Genomic DNA, 22,993 nt, shown 5'->3' with positions numbered 1-22,993 from the left:
AGTCTCTCCACATAACTGAAGTCCCTCATCTTGGTACCATTCTAGTAAATCTCTTCTGCTCCCTCTCTCTCTAAGGCTTTGACATCCTTCCTAAAGTGTGATGCCCAGAATTAAACACACTGCTCCAGCTGAGGCCTAACCAGTGTTTTATAAATTTAGCATAACTTCCTTGCTTTTGTACTCTGCCACTATTAATAAAGCCCAGGATCCCATATGCTTTTTTTTAAAAAACAGCCTTCTCAACTATTAAATCTCCCCTTAACCTTCTCTGCTCTAAGGAGAACAATACCAGCTTCTCCAGTCTCTCCATATATAAATAAAGCCCCTCTTCCCTGTTACCATTCTAGTAAGTCTTCTCTGCACCCTCTCCAAGATCTTGGCATCCTTCCTAGTGTGGCAACCAAAATTGGACACAAGCCATCGGAAGACCGATGCCATCGTATTTGGCTCCTGCTACAAACTTCATACATTTATGACCTATTCCATCGCCCTCCCTGGCCACCATAAGCTATTGAGAAATATAAGGGGAAAAAATAAAATATGCTTTAACTCACTGTATATATTTTCTTGTAAATTATTGGTGTAGATGTGCAATTGCTGTCAATTTTTAAAAATCTTTTCTCTTAACAGTCTTCCACGTGGCAGTATACCGTTTTTGTTCTAGTACACAGAATTTTCTGCCCGTTAAGTTTTATGAGTGGGAAATTACGGGGTTGACTCCCCCGCGCCCCCCACTTCTCCAAATTCCAGATGTGCTCCTGCCATGTAAAGCTCTTTGCCAGTAACACTTCTTGATCTTTGTGTTGGGCGAAGATGAAGCACTAAATTTCTGACCCATTGCCACCAATATTGCTAAATTAATTTTCTTGCTCTGAATAGATTCAACTTAATAGTCATAAGTAATTGTTTCCTAACAAAGTACTTTTTTTTTAAATTGCGTTGGCAGCAAAACAAGACGACGACAAAATCTCGATGACATTAGATCCAAATCAGGGTTTAATGACAAATTTCAAAAGCCCTTCGAAACCAAAGCAAGAAGAAAACCTGAAGACAAGGAATCCCCAAACAAGGAAGTGCCAAAGCTGCATCAGCAAGGTTTAAAGGATGTTCCAATAAAAGAGGTGGAGGCATACCCAGAGGTCCGTACACCTAGAAAATCGAAGGAAGAGCGAGCAACAAATGAAATTCTCAGGGACAGAACTCCCAGGCAATATCCAGAACAAAGGAGGAAGCAGGAGGACAGAGATAAACGTTGTTTTATCTGTGGGAAGGAAGGTCACATCAAAAAAGAATGTCCTCGTCACAAAGGTACTCATTAAATACCAAGGTTGAATTTTAGTTTTTTGGTTATTAGGGGCTTGATTCTAATTGGTTATCTTACATTGTGGTTCTGTAATACATGTCAAAGATCCTGGCACAATGGAATTCAGTGGGACAGATTCAATAACATTGCAACATAAGAGCAACTGCACTTGCATATTCACTTATAAAGTCATAGTTCACAACTTTATTTTTCTGATCTAATGACTGGAGAAGACCTATACAGATTTAAAAACTGCTTCATTGCTAGTTATGGAAGGCTTAGTCATTCAGCCAGCCAGACGTTAGAAAACATGGTTGCCTCTCCCTCTAACAACTGTGTTTTTATTGCCATTGGAAGTGGCATTGCAAAAATCCACCTCAAGATTGGTCTTTGCACTTCTGGAGGCAGTAACACTGCCTCATTTGCCTTGCAGCAATGTCACCAAAGCTTTCAGGTGCAGTGCTGGAAAGTATTAAAGTGCATGTAACACATTCACATTTAACAGTACATGTTTACTTTAGTTTTATGAGCATGCATTTGTCGTCTTAAAATCAGACCACATTATTATAATACAATTAACTATACTGTAATTCTGGAATATTTCTGTTTTATATAAAATATTGGACAACTTTGTTTACAATGAAATAATTGTCCAACCTATTTGGAACACTTTCTATTTTGTTTTGAGTAATAATTCATTAGCAAAGAAAACTCGCATTCAAGCTTTGCCTTTCATTATAATGCCATTTTCCAGAATTAAGATGTTCTTGTACTTAACATTTGCCTGATGAGTTGTGTTTGTTCTGCTTTGCTGCAGGTGTAACAAGTGCTGAATTTGCTGCATTATTGCAAATGACTGCATCCTCCTCAGTATCAAATGTCGGAAATGAGAACACCAAAGTAAATGTGGTAAGGGAGAGAATAAATGCTGGGTAACAGACCGGAAATTTGCATAGATAATTTAAAATGTCAGATGTCTGTTACCAAACAGTTGGGTGTTCAAAATTGATGGCTTATCAGAGAGCACAAGAAGTACCTTTTTGTGTGGGTGGGGGGTGATAGGTGGGGAGAGGGAAGGAGGTGATGTGCTTGTGCTTAAAAAGTAAACTTAGCTGGCTACTAATTCATATTTTTTTGTACCCTCATATCACAGAAGGAGAAGAGAAAACAAAAAGGATTCTTAAATTCCCAACCAGGTTTGGAAATTTCAATAGGCTTTTGATATTACTTAATAACTAGAGGATCAAAATATGTAATAACATCAGGTGTGCAACCTTAAAAATGTGGTCTACATACGTATTACAAATCTAGTAAGTTATCCATAAAATTGATATTGCCATCTCTTCAAAACTGCTCATTACTCCAGGATGATCCAGGGGGAAGAAAAAGGTGACCCCTGGCTTTTCTCCACTATCAACCATCTCCTTAGCCCATTTCTCCTGCCCCCTCCAACATAAACAACAAGTACAAGGAGCTCATGGACTTCTTTGTCACTAAAATTTGAGACCATCTGTTCAGCTGCATCTGCCACTTCCACCCTTCCCCTTGCCCACCAAGCCAAACCTTCCATCAAGCTATCCCCTGCCAAAGCCCTGAGCCGGCATCTCTCCCTCTAGTTTTTCTCCGATCTATCCTCACACCGTCTCATTGAGTGCCATGGGCTTAATGGGCCGAATGGCCTCCTTTTGTGCTTTAACCATTCTATGATTCTATGTAACCATTCTGAGACCCACCTCCTGCTCCCTCAACCCCATTCCCATTAAACTGCTGACAACAGTTTCCCTACCTGTCCCCCATGTTAGCTGACATTGTAAATGGTTCCCTTTTCTCAGGTACTGACCTGCACCCCACCCCCCTCTATAAAAACTATCGTCACCTTGCCGCTCCTCAAAAAAAACCACCGTCAACTCCTCTGTCCTTTCAAACTACTACCCCATCTCCAAGCTCTCTTTCCTCACCAAAGTTCTTAAATGTGTTGTCACTTCCCAAATCCATACCCATCTTTCCTGCTACTCCTCTGAACCTCCTCATTCCATTCTTGCCACAGGACCGAAACAGCCTTCACCAAAGTCATAAATGGCATCCTCTATGACTGTGGCCATGGCGTATTATCCCTCCTTGTCCTCAACTTCTCTGCAGTCTTTGACATGGTCAACTTCTCCATCCTTTGCCAACACCTCTTCTCTGTTGTCCATCTTGGTAGGACTACCCTCGCTTGGTTGCACTCTTACCTAATCACTTGTAGCCAGAGCATCTCCAACAATGGTTTTTCTTCCTGACTGGAACCGTCACCTCAAGTCCCCCAAGAATCTATCCTTGGTCCCTGACTTTTCCTCATCTACATGCTGCCCCTTGGCAAAAAAGTATACAGGATCCTGGGAAGTCATGATGAACCTTTATAAAACACCGGTTCGGCCACAACTGGATTATTGTGATCAGTTCTGGGCATCGCACTGTAGGAATATGTGAAGGCCTTAGAGAGGATGCAGAAGAGATTTACTAGAGTGATTCCAGGGATGAGGAACTTTGGTTACGTGGATAGGCTGGAGAAGCTGGGGTTGTTCTCCTTGGAACTGAGAAGGTTGCGCGGAGATTTGATAGAGATATTCAAAATCATGAAGGGTCTAGACAGAGTAGATAGAGAGAAACTGTTTCCATTGGCGGAAGGGTCAAGAACGAGAGGGCATAGATTTAAGGTGATTGGCAAAAGAACCAAAGGTGACATGAGGAAAAACTTTTTTACGGAGTGGTTAGGATCTGGAATGCACTGCCCGAGGGAGTGGTGGAGGAAGATTCAATCATGACCTTCAAAAGGGAACTGAATAAGTACTTGAAAGTAAAAAATTTGCAGCTACGGGGATAGGTCGGGGGAGTGGGACTAGCTGGATTGCTCTTGCATAGAGCCGGCATGGACTCGATGGGCTGAATGGCCTCCTTCCTTGCTGTAACCTTTCTATGATTCTATAACATGATCCGCAAACATGGAGTGTGGTTTCACGTATACGCTGATGATACCCAACTCTACATTTCCTCCACTTCTTTAGATCACTCCGCTGTCTCTTGGTTGTCAGACTTGTTCGTCATTCAGTCTTGAATGAGCTGCAATTCCCTCCAGTTAAGCATTGTGAAGACCAATGCCATTGTCTTTGGCTCCGGCCACAAATCCCATACCCTTGCGACCTATTGCATCCCCCTCCCAGGCCACCGTCTCAAGCTGCCCATATCTAGATTTTGCTCACCATCATCCCTGTTCTCACTGACTTACAATGGCTCCCAGTCCCCCAAAGCCTCACATTTAAAATTCTTATCCTTGTGTTTAAATACCTTTATCGCCTCTCCTCTCCAAGTCTCTGTAGCCTCCTCTAGCCCTACAAATCCCCCACCCCCAACTCTCCATTCCTTCGACTCTGGTCTCTTGTACATCCCCCTCTCCCTTTGTCCCACTATTAGTGGCCGTGGCCGTGCCTTCTGCTGCCGAGGTCCCATTCTCTGGAATTCCTCGTCTAAGCATCTCCGTTTCTCCACATCGCTCTCCTCCTTTTAAGTCCCTCCTTAAAACTCATCTCTTTGACCAAGCTTTTGGTCACTCCTCCTAATACCTCCTCCTTTGGCTTAATGACCATTTCTTTGATTGCGCCTTGGCTTTTTTTTAATGTTAAAGGTGCTATGTTAATATAAGTTATTGATGTGTTCACCTACAATATCTTGTTTAGAGATAATTCATAGGAAATCCTACAACAGCATTAATTTGACCACTAAAATTTAAGGTTTGCAGTATGCCTGAGATCAGAAGGTAGAAAGAGCCCATTGCATTGTATTTTCCTGCGAGTTATATAAGGTATTCATTGTGCCTAGCTGGTGTGTTTTGCTGGCATTGGATGGCTCCTGTTTGGCGCCCAAGCTAGATGGAAACTCTAACTCCAGCTTGAATGGAGTCACTCCCAAATACTCCTACCAGTCAGTGGTGTCGCTCAAGTTTTTCTGAGAGCAGAAAATTGATTTTTTTTTAAAAAAAAATATCCACCCCCCCCCCCCCAATAGATGTTAGGGGCTATACTTTGAATAAAAAGCACTTTCTTCCCCCCGCACCCCCCCCCCCCCCCCCCAGATTTTTCTTCTCTCTGAGTAATGATTTTGGTGTAATACTTGTGAGTACATTTTCATGTTTCATTTGAAATTTCACATTTCTATTAAAACAAATCTGCTTACAGGCCTTAGCAGTAAATTCTCAACAAGCTCTTCAACTCAGGGAAGATCTCCACAGAAAAGGACCCAACCAGAATGAATTTCAAAGGAGCTGAAAAAATGATGCATTTGTTTTTCAGTTTGATTGATGGTTACAAACCATCACCTTTGTGCAAATCCTCTGCAATTCTGCCACAGTTAAGGCGACCCAGTAAATGTTTTATGCTTGTTCTTGAAGGAATAGAGTGATTTTATGTTACATAAAATGTTGCCACAGTGGGGTCCCTGTTCTTATTGAGTTTAAATGAGTAATGTTTTTAATTAGACCACGTTCCTTGTTTAAAATGTTTCTTGTGTTGTGATATCAAGCGTATAAAATGGAAAATTTCAAGCATTATTTTAATCTTTTGACCGATCTGACACACTTTCTTCTCTCCTGTAAACCAAATTACAACCCATTAACTTTCCTAATTACTATTATGCAATGATATAAGAGGGTGGCACCTTAAATTATTTTGAAATAATTTAACAGTTAAGTGATAGCAAAGTTCAGGCAAGTATGTATCTTCTATAGAAAGTGACATTTCTGATAAATCTCCAGAATTTTGTTTCTATTACAGTGCCACACTTGCGTATCTTGGGGGGGGGGGGGTTTATTAAAAAAAGTCATATTTGTTAAATTTATTAAAACACACAAAGAAATATCACAACAGTGATTCAAAAGTTATTTAATTACTATAGATGTGAACAATAGAAGAAAACCTAATGTATCATTGTTTATAAACAAACAAAATCAATCTTGGACATTGCTGATTTGGCAAAGCTGAGTGGATGGATTAGATTTATTTACACTCTATCTTGAATTTTCCATTCATTTACCTTGAACCACTAATTAGAGCCAAAAAGTAAATAATTCGAATTATTGTACCAGTGATATTTTTATGATGTTGGTTTTGAAAACAAAATACAGCTAAGAAAATTATACAATGACATGTTTTGTATAACCCACTGAAGTCACACATCAGGAGAAGGGAATCTTGAATATGCTTGATACTGTATGATTGTGATATGTTGCTTTTGAATAAATGTGTTTTTGAGGATTTGCTGCTTAAGTTGCCCAAATGTTTAAAACAATGATGCTTGTATAAAAAATGTGGACAGGTACCTCGTGTTTGTACATATGTGGTAAATGTACATTCAAAATCTCTCAACTACTGTGCGTAAAGTCTTGTGGCAACACAAATAAAATTCTTAGAAAAATTTAAACTCTGAGTTTCTAGTTATGAGAGAAAAAGTGAAGTCTGGCAATATTGAATTGTATTCAGCACTTTTTATTTGTCACAAACATTACTAAGTAACTAAACTATAATTATAAACAATTTGTACAGAAACTAGTATTATGTCTAGGAATAAAATATTCCATTAACCAAAATTTTATAGGGACAAGTGTAAGGTATTTATTTTAACTCTCTTAACTCTTCAGGGTAATCAGAGATAAGAATCAACCACGGTTTATCATAGAATCATAGAAAGGTTACAGCACGGAAGGAGGCCATTTGGCCCATCGAGTCCACACTGGCTCTATGCACGAGCAATCCAGCTAGTCCCACTCCCCCGCCCTATCCCCGTAGCCCTGCAAATTTTTTCCTTTCAAGTACTTATCCAGTTCCCTTTTAAAGGCCATGATTGAATCTGCCTCCAACACTCCTTCGGGTAGTGCATTCCAGATCCCAACCACTCAATGCATAAAAAAGTTTTTCATGTCACCTTTGGTTCTTTTGCCAGTCACCTTAAATCTATGCCCTCTGGTTTTTGACCCTTCTGCCAATGGGAACAGTTTCTCTCTATCCTCTGTCTAGATCCTTCATGATTTTGAATAACGCTATCAAATCTCCTCTGTTCCAAGGAGAACAATTCCAGCTTCTCCAGTCTATCCATGTAATTTAAGTCCCTCATCCTGGAATCATTCTAGTAAATCTCCTCTGCAACCTCTCTAAGGTCTTCACATCCTTCCTAAAGTGTGATGCCCAGAACTGGACACAATACTGCAGTTGCGGTCGAACCAGTGTTCTATAAAGGTTCATCATGACTTCCTTGCTTTGTACTCTGCCTCTATTTATAAAGCCCAGTACCTTGTATGCTTTTTTAACCACTTTCTCAACCTGCCCTGCCACCTTCAAAGATTTGTGCACATATACCCCCAAATCTCTCTGTTCCTCAACCCCTTTTAGAATTGTGCCCTCTAATTAAATTGCCTCTCCTCATTTTTCCCTCCGAAATGCATCACCTCGCATTTTGCCGTGTTAAACTTCATCTGCCACGTATCTGCCCAAGCCACCAGCCCGTCTATATCCTCTTGAAGTCTATCACTATCTTTCTCACTGTTTACTACCCTTCCAAGTTTTGTGTCATCTGCAAATTTGGAAATTGTGCCCTGTACTCCCAAGTCCAAGTCATTAATGTATATCAAGAAAAGCAGCAGTTTCAGCACCGACCCCTGGGGAACACCACTGCACACCTCCCTCCAGTCCAAAAAACAACCATTCACCAATACTGTTTGCTCTCATTTAGCCAATTCTGTATCCATGTTGCTACTACCCCCTTTATTCCATGGGCTGCAATCTTAATAGCAAGCCTACCATGTGGCACTTTATCAAATGTTTTTTGAAAATCCATATATACCACATCAACTACATTGCACTCATCTACCCTCTCTGTTACCTCATCAAAAAACTCTTATCAAGTTGGTTAAACACTATTTGCCTTTAACATTTGGCTTTCCCTAATCAATCCACACTTGTCCAAATGACTGTATTCTGTCCTGGATTAACCACCACGGAAGTTAAACTGACTAGCCTATAGTTGCTGGGTTTATCTTTACACCCTTTTTTGAACAAGGGTGTAACATTTGCAATTCTCCAGTCCTCTGACACCACCCCCGTATCTATGGGATGTCTGGAAGATTATGGCCAGTACCTCTGCAATTTCCCCCCTTACTTCCCTCAGCATCCTAGGGTGCATCCCATCCGGACCAGGTGACATCTATTTTAAGTACAGCTAGCCTTTCTGGTACCTCTTCTTTCTCAATTTTTAGCCCATCCACTATCTTAACTATATCTTCCTTTACCAAGACTCTGGCAGCATCTTCTTCCTTGGTAAAGACTGATGCAAAGTGCTCATTTAGTACCTCAGCCATGCCCACTGCCTTCATGAGTGATCTCCTTTACTACTTGTTTACTGTTGACATGTCTTCAGAAGACTTTTTTGGATTCCCTTTTATGTTGTCTGCTAGTCTATTCTCATACTCTTTCTTTGCCCCTCTTATTTCCTTTTCACTTCCCCTCTGAACTTTCTATATTCTCTTTGGTTGGCACTTGTGTTATCAATCTGACACCTGTCACTTTTTTCCACTTCATCTTGCTCTCTATCTTCTTTGTCATCCAGGGAGCTCTGGCTTTAGTTGCCCTACCTTTCTCCCTTGTTGGAATGTACCTTGTCTGTACCCAAATCATCTCCTCTTTAAAGGCCGCCGACTGTTTAATTATAGTTTTGCCTGCCAATCTTTGATTCCAATTTACCCAGGCCAGATCAGTTCTCATCCCATTGAAATTGGCCCTCCTCCAATTAAGTATTTTTACTTTAGAGTGGTCAGAGTCCTTTTCCATAGCTATTCTAAACCTTATGATACTATGATCGTTGCTCCCTAAATGCTCCCACACTGACACTTGCTCCACTTGGCCCGCCTCATTCCCTAGAACCAAGTCCAGCAATGCCTCCTTCCTCATTGGGCTGGAAACGTACTGGTCGAGAAAGTTATCCTGAACACATTTCAAAAATTCCTCTTCTTTGCCCCTTTTATTGTTATCCCAGTCTATATTAGGATAGTTGAAATCCCCCATTATCACTACTCTATGGTTTTTGCACCTCTCTGTAATTTCCCTGCAAATTTGCTCCTCTATATCCTTCCCACTAGCTGGTTGCCTCTAGAATACACTCAGTAGTGTAATGGCACTTCTAATGTTCCTTAACTCTAACCAAATAGATTCTGTCCTTGACCCCTCCAAGACATCCTCTCTCTCCAGTACTGCAATATTCTCCTTAATCAATACTGCTAGCCCCCCTCCTTTCTTTCCTTCCCTATCTTTCCTGAACACCTTGTATCCAGGAATATTTAGTACCCAATACTACCCTTTTTTGAGCCAGGTCTCAGTTATCGCCACAACATCCTATTCCCATGTGGCTATTTGCACCTGCAGCTCACCAACCTTGTTTGCCACGCTTCGTGCATTTACACACATGCATAGCAAACCCGTCTTAGACCTGTACTCTCTTGGTATGACCCCACCTAATGCCTTACTATTTCTTACTCAAGGGCTATCCTTCTCTCCTGATCCTTTTCTAACTATTGGTTTTATTGTAACTATTGGTTTCTAACTATTGGTTTTATTAATATTAAAATGCAACAAGTTTTGCAGATAGATTCATACAACCTTTAAGTCAGTAGTACAACACGAAACTCAGAATGGCTTCCTCTGCTTCGGGAGACTAAGCTTAATTCTCCCATCGACATCCTGCGTAGTCTTCTGGACTGTCTCTGGTTGGTCTAGTGGACTGTCTTCTCAAACTTACTAAAATGGCTGTTTGTATACCCGTGCTAGTGCAAAATAAGCTTTTTCAGTAACTTTCCATTCTCCCTCTCCTGTGGTTACACAGACTGATGCTACATCATCTGATGTTTACAACAGCTTCTCAGACTTTCAAGGCCTCGCAGCTGTCTTATCTTTAACCTAGACAGTCTACTGAATAAGACTTTTCAAATGTGGCCAACCTTCCCAGCATGTCGCCTTGAACAGTCAGTTTAATAGTTCTTTTAACCAAGCTGTGCTCCTTTAGCAGGTAATTAATCCAGGGTTCTAGTCAATCCTTTAGTTTCCTTAACTCTGGTATTGAAAAGTCAAAAAATCCTTCATGAGGATAGGGTATTTCAGCATAATGTCTTTTTAAACAGTGCATGTTCTTTTCTTTCGAATTCAAGAACACCTTTAAAGAGTTTAAGACAGACATATTAAAACAGAATTGGTCTGCAATAGTCAGGGGATGTTGAGTAATTCCACTGGTCGTTAATTACACCGTGGTCATTCTGTCTACAGAGCACTTCTATTTATATTATATATATCTGTTTTTTGGTGTAGCTCAACCCAAATGGGTTTTCTATGAAATGCAGCAAAAATCAAAGCTGTCTGGTGTTGATTTTAAAAAAAAACTTTATTAGCTATGCAACAAACATGGCAGACAGCAGATGCACTTAATGAGCAAGATGACCCTCATCATTAGCAGAACACTTGCAGGATAGGGCCACAACTAAGTTCCTCCATTTCAACGTGGACAATAACAACCATAAAAGGAAAACACATATCCTTGTTCTAATGGATAGTGTTCTAACCGCCCAGTCCTCCTCGCACTGCATCTTGGAAATTATTCAAAACATTTTTGTATTGAAAATAATGGCAGATTTTTAGTCCACAATATTGCTATTTACGATTTGGATTTTACTTTGTACTCAAAAGATTATTTTAAACAATTAGATTACATTTTTTAAAATTACTTCACAACCATTTTGCATTGGTTACATGTTTGTTTGCAAGAAATTCCTGTTAAGTCCATTAACCGCTCTCCCCTATGTCTTCATGCATGCATCAACTTCCCCTTAAATGTGTCCGTGCTATCTGGTTTAACCACTCCAAGTGGCAGGGAGTTCAACATTCTCACTACTCTGTAAAGAGATTTCTCCTGAATTCTTTATTTGATCTGTTAATGGCTATCGTATATTTATGCTGCCGTGTTCTCAACTCACCCACTCCTCCCTCTGCCTCAGCTAGAATGTAACCAAAGTTGGTAAAGACAGAGAGAAAACATCTAACGGAGTGAATTGCTAACAGAGTGAGGACTTTCAACTGGGAATTTGATGAGTGTGGGAATTAGGTGCAAAGGGGAAAGGAGGTGCTAAGTGATTTAAACAAAGGGACTTTAAACTAAGCTATCAACTTTTAAAACTTAAAAAACTTTTTTAGAAACTAAGTAATTACTATTTATTTTGAAATCAAGCTAAATCCATTTACTAAATATAATCTAGATCCCAGTGATTCTATTAGTCCTAGAAATAAACTACTGATTAAATAAATAAAAACTAGAGGTGGCAGTTCAGGCTGTGTGTCGGGACTGTAATATGTGGGAGTTTGTGGACAGCGAGACTGTCCCGGATTGCCACATTTACAGTAAATGTCTCTGGCTTGAGACACTCTGGCTCAGCATCTTTGAGCTGGAGTGCAAGTTAGAGACACTCTGACACATAAGGGAGGGGGTGGTAGAGAAGGAGGTCCCACAGACACTGGTCCTATCCAACAGGTATGAGGTACTTGATACCTGTGAGGATAAGGATGAGTGTGGGAATTAGATGCGAAGGGGAAAGGAGGTGCTAAGTGATTTAAACAAAGGGACTTTAAACTACCTGTGAGGATAAGGATGGAGGATGCCCAGAATGCTAACCATGACACCCAGGGAATTCCACGGTGGGGAAGGATCAGAATAGAAAGGTTGTAGTCATAGGAGATTCTATAATCAGGGGGATAGATAGCGTCCTCTGCAGTCGCGACCCGGAGTACAGGAGGGTGTTTTGCCTAACTGGTGCAAGGGTAAAGGACATCTCGGAGCAACTGGAGAGGAACTTGGAAAGGGAGGGGGAGGATCCAGTTGTTGTGGTCCATGTTGGAACCAATGACATAATGAAGAACAAAGAGGAGGTCCTGCTAAAGGAATATCGTAAGCTAGTGGGTATAGTTAATACTGAGGAGGACTTCAACAAAATACAGGGAGACACTAATAAACTTGCAGAATGGGCATGTAATTGGCAAATGAATTTCAATATAGACAAGTGTGAGGTATTGCATTTTGGTAGGAAGAATAAGGGGACCACAAACTGCTTGGATAATAAGAGTCTAAATGAGATAGAAGAGCAGAGGGATCGTGGGGTACAGATACACAAATCACTAAAAGTAGCGATGCAGGTTAATAAAGCCATAAAAAAAGCAAACCAAGCACTGGGGTTCATTTCAAGAGAGATAGAATTGAAAAGCAGAGAAGTTATGTTAAACTTGTATAGAACCTTGGTTCGACCACTCTTAGTACTGTGAACAGTTCTGGTCTCCATATTATAAAAAAGATATGGAGGCACTGGAGAAGGTGCAAAAAAGATTTACTAGGATGATACCAGAACTGAAAGGTTATACCTATCAGGAAAGATTGAGCAGGCTGGGGCTCTTTTCTCTAGAAAAGAGAAGACTGAGGGGTGACCTGACAGAGGTCTTTATGATTATGAAGGGGTTTGATATGGTAGTCATAGAGAAGATCTTTCCACTTGTGGGGGAGACCAGAACTAGGGGCCATAAATATAAGATAGTCACTAATAAATCCAGCAGAGAATTCAGGAGAAACTTCTTTACCCAGAGAGTGGTTAGAATGTGGAACTCGCTGCCACAAGGAGTAGTTGAGGCAACTAGCATAGATGGATTTAAGGCGAAGCTAAATGAACACATGAGGGAGAAAGGAACAGAAGAATGTGCTGATAGGGTTAGATGAAGGAAGGAGGAGGCTCGTAAGGAGCATAAACACCGGCATAGACCAGTTGGGCCGAATAGTCTGTTTCTGTGCTGTACATTCTATGTAATTCTATGTAACTTTTTCAAGTTGTTCCCATTGTTTTTTTCATTGCTACCACTGCTCAGGTTCTCTCAAACTGTTTTAAATCCTCTCTCCAGGCCTTTTTTCATTGGTGGGTGGAAAAAACAATCCAGTAATAGATTGTTGGAGCTTTACTATGAAAAAGAAAGCAGCTGACTTACCTGCTAGCACGTCTAACTCAGGGTGGACACCGCATACAAATTTCTGGCCTATGATTTGTAGGCAATGGCATTCCCTTGACATTTCAATAGCACTTCCCATTCCTGCGGCCTCTACCACTGAAAAACACAACAGCAACAACATCATGGGAATACTATCACTCCAGAATTCCACTCCAAGATATTATGATACTTATAGTTAAGTTACTGTTATACTTATGAAGGCTTAGACTCTGTCATTTGTTGTAAGAATCAATTTACCTTTAATATAATTGCTGCAGAATGTTAGGCCTCATAATAAATAGCTTAAGTACCTTTTTAACGACATGATAATTGTTAGTGCAATGCCAGTCAATCTCTCTGGCCCAGAAATGGGACAATTTAAACTGTTGAGTCTCAGTCCTACATGTAGTAAATTGTTGTTAGAGATTTTTAAAATGTCAAATTTTAAATTTTTAAATTTCTTCTCCTTTCTGTCTCTTTTTTCTACGGCGCAAAAGATTTTCAAGCTGAAGGGTGCAGGAAAAATCTAACTAACGGCGGATGCTGCTAGATGCCCCGTTCCAGCAAGATTTGGCCCCGCACAAACACGAGCTAATTAGAACCAGTCAGCACAGATCGTGCTTGACCAACTTCATAGAAATCTGTGATGGAAATAACAGAGAAGATAGATAGAAGAAATTAGGTGAATGTGTTTGATATGGATTTTCAAAAATTGTATGATAAATTACTTCATAAGAGACTTATGGAAAAGATAATGGCACGAGGAATTAGGTGAATGTGGCCACATGATAGAGAGATGGTTGGAGGGTAGAAACCAAGGGTAAAATGTAGTTTCTCAACCGGAAATCTGTGTTTGAACTGCTCTTATTTACTATATACATCAATAATTTGGACTTTGGAATTGAGAGGACATTATTGAAATTTGCTGATGACACCAAATTAGAGATTGTGGAAAAATGTGACATTTGTTGAAGATTATGAAAGACTGCAGGAAGACATTAGATAGGCTAGCAGAATGGGCAGAAAAATGAAGTAATACATTTTAGAAGAAGGGGAAAAGGAAATGTACCTTAAATGGTAATATTTTAAATGTAGAGGAGCAGAGGTACCTTGGCTTGTGATGCAAAGTTATTAAAGGTAGCAAGTAGACATGGTCATAAAAATACACAGAATCCTTGGTTTTGCATATAGAGCCATAAAATACAAAAGTAAGGATGTAATGTTGAACTTGTACAAGATCTTAGTTAAGCTGCAGTTGGAGTATTTTGTACAGTTTTAGATGCCCCATTATTGGATCAATGTAAAAACAATAGAAAAATAGTGTGTAGATTCACTAGGATGTTACCAGGGATGAAGGAGAGAGAATTGAGATGTCAGGGCTTTTTTCCACAAGAACCGAGAGGGTCAAGAAGGTGACCTGATGGCAGTCTTAAAGATTATGAGGGGCTATGATAAGGTAAATAGTGATAGATGATTTCCAATCAAATGGCTGATGGTTCTCCTCAGCTTCACTTAAAATAAAAGAGAAAGTCAGAGAGGCAAATTTAAGATCATCACAAAATGAACTAAAGGTAAGGTTAAATCTTTTTTTTAAATAGTTAGAATGTGGAATTCTCTGCCACAAACCATTGCTGAAGCAGAGCCCATAAATTCTTTTCAAAGGGAGTTAGATATTTTCTTGAAAATGAAGAATATTAAAGGGTACGCGGAACAAGCAGGAGACTAGAATTAGACTAGGTGGCATATGTGAAGAAAAACATCGGCACAGACTTGATGGGTCAAACGGTCTGTTTTGCGCTCCCGCAGGAGAAGGAATGGACGCTAACGGTCCACATGTTCAAACTGCATGTACACGTGATGGATGTGCTGATGTTCCTCGAGATACATGGATACAGCGGATCGGAGCATCGACATCCAGGACATGCACAGGATCTGGACCATCAAGAGGAGCATCAAGGCGAAGCTGAGGGTGGATGCTGACGGAAACATCATCCACCTCCTGTCAAGTTTCAAAGTTGGTTCGAGCTGTGGTTGTGTGGTGTACCAGGGGCAGCCTAGAGTGTGTCGATCCTGCAGGAGACTCTGGCACGAGGCGGTCTCCTGCAAAGCGGTGATCTGCAGGAAGGAGGGCCATCAGACATTGGACTGTCAGGAGGCCAAGTGCTGCAACCTGTGCAGAGAGGCTGGTCACCTGTACAAGACCTATCCAAACCATCAGTCACAGCTATGCACAGGCAGCGAGAAGCAAGGTGACGCAGTGTACGAAAATATTAACTAACCAAGAGAATATATGAGAGACAGACCTAGCTAGTGATGAGATTATAAGCCCCACAAAGTAGAAAGATATTGACCCTTCTAACTTAATCAGACACTTAAAACAATAGAGAAGCTGCAGACCCTTAGGTCACAGCCCGGGTCAGCTATTTTGGAGAACCTTTGCTCTGCTTCTGTCTAAACAACAGGGAAGCTGCAAAGCTTTTGGAAGAGCCTGAGACTTCAACTGCGCCATCGATGCAGCTGGACGATCCAGCAGGGGCGGTGGAATACTGGACACCACGTCCAAACTCTTGATGGAGGCGGTGAAAGACGCAAAGCTTCACAATGTCTTCAGCAACCCTGCAGACGGAGCGCCGCAGAAATACACCTGGTCCAGGCCAGCTAGGTCCATCTTTTCCAGGATAGATTTCGTTTTGTGTCCTCAAGGTCAGATCCACCAATGTCCAGCTGGTGTTCTTCTCTGACCATTGCCTCCTACTGGCCGACTGCCAATCGCAGGAGGACCAGAAGGCGGGCAGGGGGATATGGAAGCTGAACGTGAGATTGTTGATCCCGGAGAACATCAAGGAACTAAAGAGGGATTACACAGGTTGGAGGACCATGAAACCCTTCTTTGGCTCCACGGTGCACTGGTGGGAAGTGATCACAGCCAACATCAAGAGGTTCTTCATCCTCAAAGATGTTCACAAGGCGAGAGAGAGACAGAGAGAAGTGTCACAGCTCCAGAAAAGCATGCAGGATCTGCTCCAGCTGCAGTCAATGGGGGTCGATGTCGGGGAGGAACTCAGAGAGGTGAAGGGCCAGCAATCCTCACTCGTCACCTCCGTGGCCTCAAAGATCATCTTCCGATCCAGAGTCCGCTCCATGGAGCAAGGTGAGAAGTGCTCGCACTTCTTCCAGAAGCTGCGTGGAGAGACCTCTGTGATCAGAAGCCTGAAGGAGGAAGACGGATCGGTGACGTCTTCACAGGCCAACATACTGAGGATCAGCAAATCCTTTTATGCGGGGCTGTATGACGTGAAACCCACAGACAGCATAGCCTCCCAGTCCTCTATCTCGGAGGTCTTAGAGGACAGTGAGCGGGAGAGCATGGATCGGCCACTGACTTGTTCGTATGTTGTATCGAGCCGTTTGCCGCCTCCATCAGGAAGGATGCAGGTAGCGGGGGTGACTATCCCAGGCAGCGGACGGTCACAGGTTAAGGCTTCCCTGTACATGAATGACGTCACTGTCTTTTGCTCCGATCAGCAGTCTGATGGGCATCTGCGACCTTTTCGAGCTGGCCTTGTGGGCCAGAGTGAACCAAAGTAAGAGTGAGGCCATGTTCTTTGGCAGGTGGGAGACCCGATGCTTTGTCCCCTTCACCGTCAGGTCCGACTACCTGAAAATTCTGGGGATCTGGTTTGGGGAGCCCCAGGCTTGCACCAAAAACTGGGAGGAGCAGGTCGCCAAGGGTGGGCGCTCCGTCTCCATAACTGGCAGGTACCTGGTGATAAGGTGTGAGGTACTCACGGTTTTGCTGTACGTGGCCAGGGTTTGGCCCATTCCCCACAGCTCCACCGTCACAGTCACCCGAGCTATCTTCCACTTTATCTGGAGGTCCAAGGTAGATCGTGTCCGCAGTGTCACCAAGTACAAGCCCCAAGACAAAGGAGGGAAGAGCGTCTCCAATGCCGCTCTGACCCTGATGGCCACCTTTGTGTGTGGCTGCCTCAGGATGTGTGTAGAACCCCAGCACACAAACACCAAGTGCCAGTACATCAAGCTGGACCGTACACCACCACCTGTCCCAGGTGGTGAAGTTCCTGAGGAGGAACCCCTTTGACCACAAGGCCGTCAGACAGTGGTCGATATGAAATGTTCTGAGAGTCCTGCAAGGAAAGGAGAGGGTGGATCCAATTGGGCAGTTCCCCGACCAGACGGTCAATGCCATTTGGCAGAGCATCTCATCGCCAGAACTGACCAACAGGCACCAGGGTGTAGCCTGGATGGTGGTGAGAAGGGCCCTCCGAATGCGGTCCTTCCAACACGCACGGAATCTCAGCGCCACTGCACGCTGCCCTCGAGGCTGCGGTGGGGAGGAGACCGTCATCCACCTCCTGATGGACTGCCCCTTTGTGCAGAGGGTGTGGAGAGAAATGCATTGGTATCTGTCCCAGTTCAACCCCAACAGTTCGGTAATACAGGACGCTGTGCTATACGGGCTGTTCCCCGGGACGCAAACTGAGACAGATATCAACTGCGGCTGGAAGACTATCAACTCGGTGAACGAGGCCCTTTGGTCCACCTGAAACCTGCTGGTCTTCATAAGAACATAAGAAATAGGAGCAGGAGTAGGCCATCCAGCCCCTCGAGCCTGGTCTGCCATTCAACAAGATCATGGCTGATCTTCTACCTTAACGCCATTTTCCTGCACTATCCCCATATCCCTTGATGCCTTTAATATCTAGAAATCTATCGAACTCTGTTCTGAATGTACTCAATGACTGAGCCTCCACAGCCCTCTGGGGTACAGAATTCCAAAGATTCACCACCCAAGAAATTTCTCCTCATCTCAGTCCTAAATGGCCTACCCCTTGTTCTGAGACTGTGACCCCTGGTTCCAGACTCCCCAGCAAGGGGAAACATCCTCCCTGCATCCAGCTTGTTGAGCCCTGTAAGAATTTTGTATGTTTCAATGAGATCATCTCTCATTCTTCTAAACTCTAGAGAATACAGGCCTAGTCTACTCAATCTCTCCTCATACGACAATCCCGTCATCCCAGGAATCAGTCTAGTATGGCAAGTATATCCTTTCTTAGGATATACTTGCCAAGGAGACCAAAATTGTACACAATACTCCAGGAGCGGTCTCATCGAGGCTCTATATAATTGCAGTAAGACATCTTTACTCCTGTACTCAAATCCTCTTGTAATAAAGGCCAACATACCATTTGCCTTCCTAATTGCTTGCTGCACCTGCATGTTAGCTTCCAGTGACTCATGTACATGGACACACATTCCATCCGCCATGTTCTTGCCTCACTTAGCCTGTCTATATCCCCTTGAAGCCTCTTTGCATCCTCCTCACAACTCACATTCCCACCTAGTTTTGTTTCATCAGCAAACTTGGAAATATTACATTTGGTCCCCTCATCCAAATCATTGAGACAGATTGTGAATAGCTGAGGCCCAAGCACTGATCCCTGCAGTACCCCACTGGTCACAGTCTGCCAACCTGAAAAAGACCTGTTTATTTCTACTTTCTGTTTTCTATCTGTTAACCAATTCTCAATCCATGCCAGTATATTACCCCCAATTCCATGTGCTCTAACTTTGTTCACCAACCTCCTGTGTGGGTCCTTATCGAAAGCCTTCTGAAAATCCAAATACATCATATCCACTGGTTCCCCCTTATCTATTCTACTAGTTACATCCTCAAAGAACTGCAATAGGTTTGTCAAACATGATTTCCTTTTCATAAATCCATGATGACTCTGCCAAATCCTATTATTATTTTCTAAATGTCCTGTTATCACATCCTTTATAATAGATTCCAGCATTTTCCCTACTACTGATGTCAGGCTAACAGGTCTGTAGTTCCCTGTTTTCTCTCTCTCTCCTTTCTTACATTTGCTACCCTCCAATCTGCAAGAACTGTTCCAGAATCTACAGAATTTTGGAAGATGACGACCAATGCATCCACTATCTCTATAGCCACCTCTTTCAAAACCCTGGGATGTAGATCATCAGGTCCTTCGGATTTATTGACTTTCAGTCCCACTAATTTCTCTAGTACGATTTTTATACTAATACTAATTTCTTTCAGTTCCTCATTCTCGCCAGACCCTTGGTTCTCTAGTATTTCTGGGAGGCTTTTTGTGTCTTCTTTCGTGAAGACAGACATGAAGTAGTTGTTTAATTTCTCTGCCATTTCCTTATTCCCCATTATAATTTCTCCCCTCTATCTCTGTAAGGGACCCACATTTGCCTTCACCAGTCTTTTCCTTTTTACAAACCTATAGATGCTTTTACAGTCCGCTAGTTTACTCTCATATTCTATTTTCCCTTTTTTTAAAATCAATTTCTTGGTCCTCCTTTGCTGAATTCTAAAATGCTCCCAATCCTCAGGCTTACTGCTTTTTCTGGCAACTTTATATGCCTCTTCCTTTGATTTAATACTATCTTTAATACTCTTGTTAGCCACGGTTAGACCACTTTTCCTGTTGGGTTTTTGTGCCTTAAAGGAATATATATTTGTTGCAAATTATGTATAAATTCTTTAAATGTAGTTCCTCAATCAACCACAGCCAACTTGCGCCTCATACCTTCGTAGTTTCCTTTGATTAGATTAAAGACCCTGGTTTTGGATTGAACTACATCACTTTCAAACTTAATGAAGAATTCTCTCATATTATGGTCACTCTTCTGTAAGGGCTCCTTTACAACAAGATTATTAATTAACCCTTTCTCATTTCACAATACTAGATCTAAAATAGCCTGTTCCCTAATTGGTTCCTGAACATACTGATCTAGAAAAACATCTTGAATACATTCCTGGAATGTATACGAGATGTATTCCAGCTGAACGAGGTGTCCACGACCAAGCATTGCCAACTGACGTACTCCTGGACCTTGGAGTGTATGCTGCAGGACGCACTGAAGCGAGGTGCGACCTATGCAAAGGCTCTATTTGGAAAGGCAACCGTGTAAGGCCATCCCACCCTGTATTGTACAGCATATATTATAAGACATGTACTGTGTATAAATTGTAATATTGGAATTGTATTGTGTGCGATCCGTGTTGTATTGTTCTGAATTGTATTGCGTTGGAATTGTGGTATCTTTAAATTTTATGAAATAAAATATATTTTAAATGTAAAAAAAAGTCTGTTTCTGTGATTCTTAGAAGAAGGAGGATGTCTAGTACATTTCTTGTCAACTCAAAGATTTTTAAAAATTACAACCCTAGTCCACATTGTACAGGCTAAACTATGTCATTTTTTTTTTACAATTAATGATTCACAAAAGCAAAAATATAGGCAAAATACAAACAGCCACAATACTTGTATAAGAGAAACAGAAAGCCGTCCAATAGGGCTTAATATACCTTTGCTGGGATGTTACTTTCAATGTTTCTCAGAATTAAATCATTTATTTGATGAATCAAATGAGTCTTCTCTTGTTCAATAGTGGAAAACGTGATTCTCCATTGGCCATGGAGCCCATTGTGTCTTTGCCAGAATATGTAAAAGTTAGTAATTCTCAAATTTTGAAATTCAAGCAATTTCTTTGAAGAAGTCAAGCACACCAAATGTTAACAGTCTTCAAACTTTGGTAAACAATGGGATAATGGCTAATTATAATTGCATTTACTTCTCTGCATTTCAAACAGATTGTATTAGCACGATAACAATTGCAAATGACAAAAGTTTAACATTTTAATCACACTGCCTCTCACCGCCGCTCCCCCAATCATCAAAGGAAGCCATTTATTTGCTAATTCATAGTTATCAACCCTATCTTGTTCGCACAGCCAGTGCATCTCTGGTCTCCACCCAAAACATTAACTTTACATACGCTGCTGGACAATGTTTAGGATGTACATTCTTCATCAGAACTTGTATTTTTACAACAATTTTTGTTTTATTTTAGATGTATAGTTTTATTTTATCTCTTAATTACATAATTTATAGTATACATTAAAATGATGTTGAATACCCATAATTTACCCTATCCTTTTTCTTTGCATGGTTATTAAAAATTGGAAACAAAATCTAATATATTAAATTTAGTACACTATGTAAAGAATTTCACCAAATATACACCCAAGGTGTTAAATATAACAAATGCTTCAAAGCCCACAAAAAAGTTCATTACTAGAACCAAATTTAACTCGAGAGGCTGATGCCTTTAGTTCATGTAGTCAACCACAACAAACCAGATAGCTTCAAATTCTGACTAATTGTGCCTGAAAAATGGGGTGACAGAGCTTGACATTGGCCTCAGTTAACTAGTTCTTTAGACATGTCATACTCAATTTGGCTATGGAAATTGTTTTTTTTAGAAACTTTTTTTTTGGTGCAGGTGACCTTGAAAACACCAAATGTAGTAGAATGTATATTATCCCTCACTGAAATCTTTGGAGCTCTGTATTTGAACATCCCAGCACTCTCTCCTCTGAGTTAGAAGGTTGTGGGTTCACGTCCCACTCCAGAGACTTGAGCACATAATCCAGGTTGACACTTCAGTACTGCATGGTCGGAGGTGCTGTCCTTCGAATAAGATGTTAAACCAAGATCCCATCTGCCCTCTCAGATGGAAGTAAAAGATCCCACAGCACTATTCGAAGAAGAGCAGGGGAGTTCTCCCCGATATCCTGGCCAACATTTATCCCTCAACCAACATCTAAAACAGATGATTTATCTGATTGCTGTTTGTGGGACCTTCCTGTGCAGAAATTGGCTGCTGCGTTTCCTACAACAGTGACTACGTTTCAAAAGTATTTCACTGGCTGTAAAACGCTTTGGGTCATCCTGAGGTAGTGAAAAGGTCCAAGTAATTACAAATCTTCTTTTTCTAAAATTTGATACATAGGAAGCACATTTCTTTGAAAATTCATTATAGGTACCTATGAGGAAAGAAGAAAAAGGCAGAGTCAAGAGTTATAGGGAAAAAAGCAACAGAGAATAGAAAGAGACACAAAAGTAATTGAGAAATTGAGAACCAGGAACACAAATATATCAGAGACCATATTCTCTGACTTGCTGTGTGCAACACCACAGGAAGTCAACTAGTGAGATTACATTTTTTTATCATAAAATGAGCTATACTTGGAATACAACAGAGCTACAAGGACAAAATGATAGATCCAGCAGTAATAAAACAGTCCACAATTCCCTTTAACTTGACACAAAAACAAGATTTCAAAAACGTGGATTCTTGTAACCGTTAGAGCGAATGCATACTTAAAAATCACACACCTGACGAAGGAGATAATCTCCGAAAGCTTGTGATTTTCAAATAAAACTGTTGAACTATAACCTGGTGTTGTAAGATTCCTTACATTTGTCCACCCCAGTTCATCACCGGAATCTCCACATCTTAAAAATGTAAAGGGAGGAGAAAGACAAAGTAGAACAGCCTAACGCGGGAAAAGTTAAAGACCACAATCTGCTCCGGTGAATTTTATTATCACTACATACGCAGTATCTTAATAACTATCGACAGCACCGCCGGCCCTGCACCCCGCCACTTAGTGTTAAGGTTAGGAGGTTGGGGTAAACCCCACTATTAAAAAACGTGCTGACATTCAGACCTAATGTGAGTTTTAAAGACAACAGTCATTGGT

At 41.4% G+C, this 22,993-nt stretch overlaps 1 protein-coding gene and 1 long non-coding RNA gene across 2 annotated transcripts in view; both read left to right on the top strand.

Moving 5' to 3' along the window:
• Positions 1–6,754, top strand: part of LOC137321038 (terminal uridylyltransferase 7-like) — a 111,484-nt gene extending 104,730 nt beyond the window's left edge. Inside the window, exons 26-29 of the mRNA XM_067983178.1 lie at positions 947–1,308; positions 2,121–2,212; positions 2,457–2,499; positions 5,515–6,754. Coding sequence (XP_067839279.1) covers positions 947–1,308; positions 2,121–2,212; positions 2,457–2,499; positions 5,515–5,588 — 571 coding nt within the window. The 3' untranslated portion in view covers positions 5,589–6,754. The remainder of the gene's footprint in view (positions 1–946; positions 1,309–2,120; positions 2,213–2,456; positions 2,500–5,514) is intronic.
• Positions 6,755–13,038: 6,284 nt separating this feature from the next.
• On the top strand, positions 13,039–20,530 carry LOC137321037 (uncharacterized). Its single transcript, XR_010962701.1, has 2 exons — positions 13,039–14,068; positions 15,193–20,530. It is a non-coding gene; the product is annotated as an uncharacterized lncRNA (long non-coding RNA).
• Positions 20,531–22,993: the final 2,463 nt, after the last annotated feature.

The sequence above is a fragment of the Heptranchias perlo genome, chromosome 4 (genome assembly GCF_035084215.1).
Source record: "Heptranchias perlo isolate sHepPer1 chromosome 4, sHepPer1.hap1, whole genome shotgun sequence".
Lineage (NCBI taxonomy): Eukaryota > Metazoa > Chordata > Chondrichthyes > Hexanchiformes > Hexanchidae > Heptranchias > Heptranchias perlo.
The sequence above is the reverse complement of the archived record's forward strand: the minus strand, read 5'-3'. Positions and strand labels throughout refer to the sequence as shown.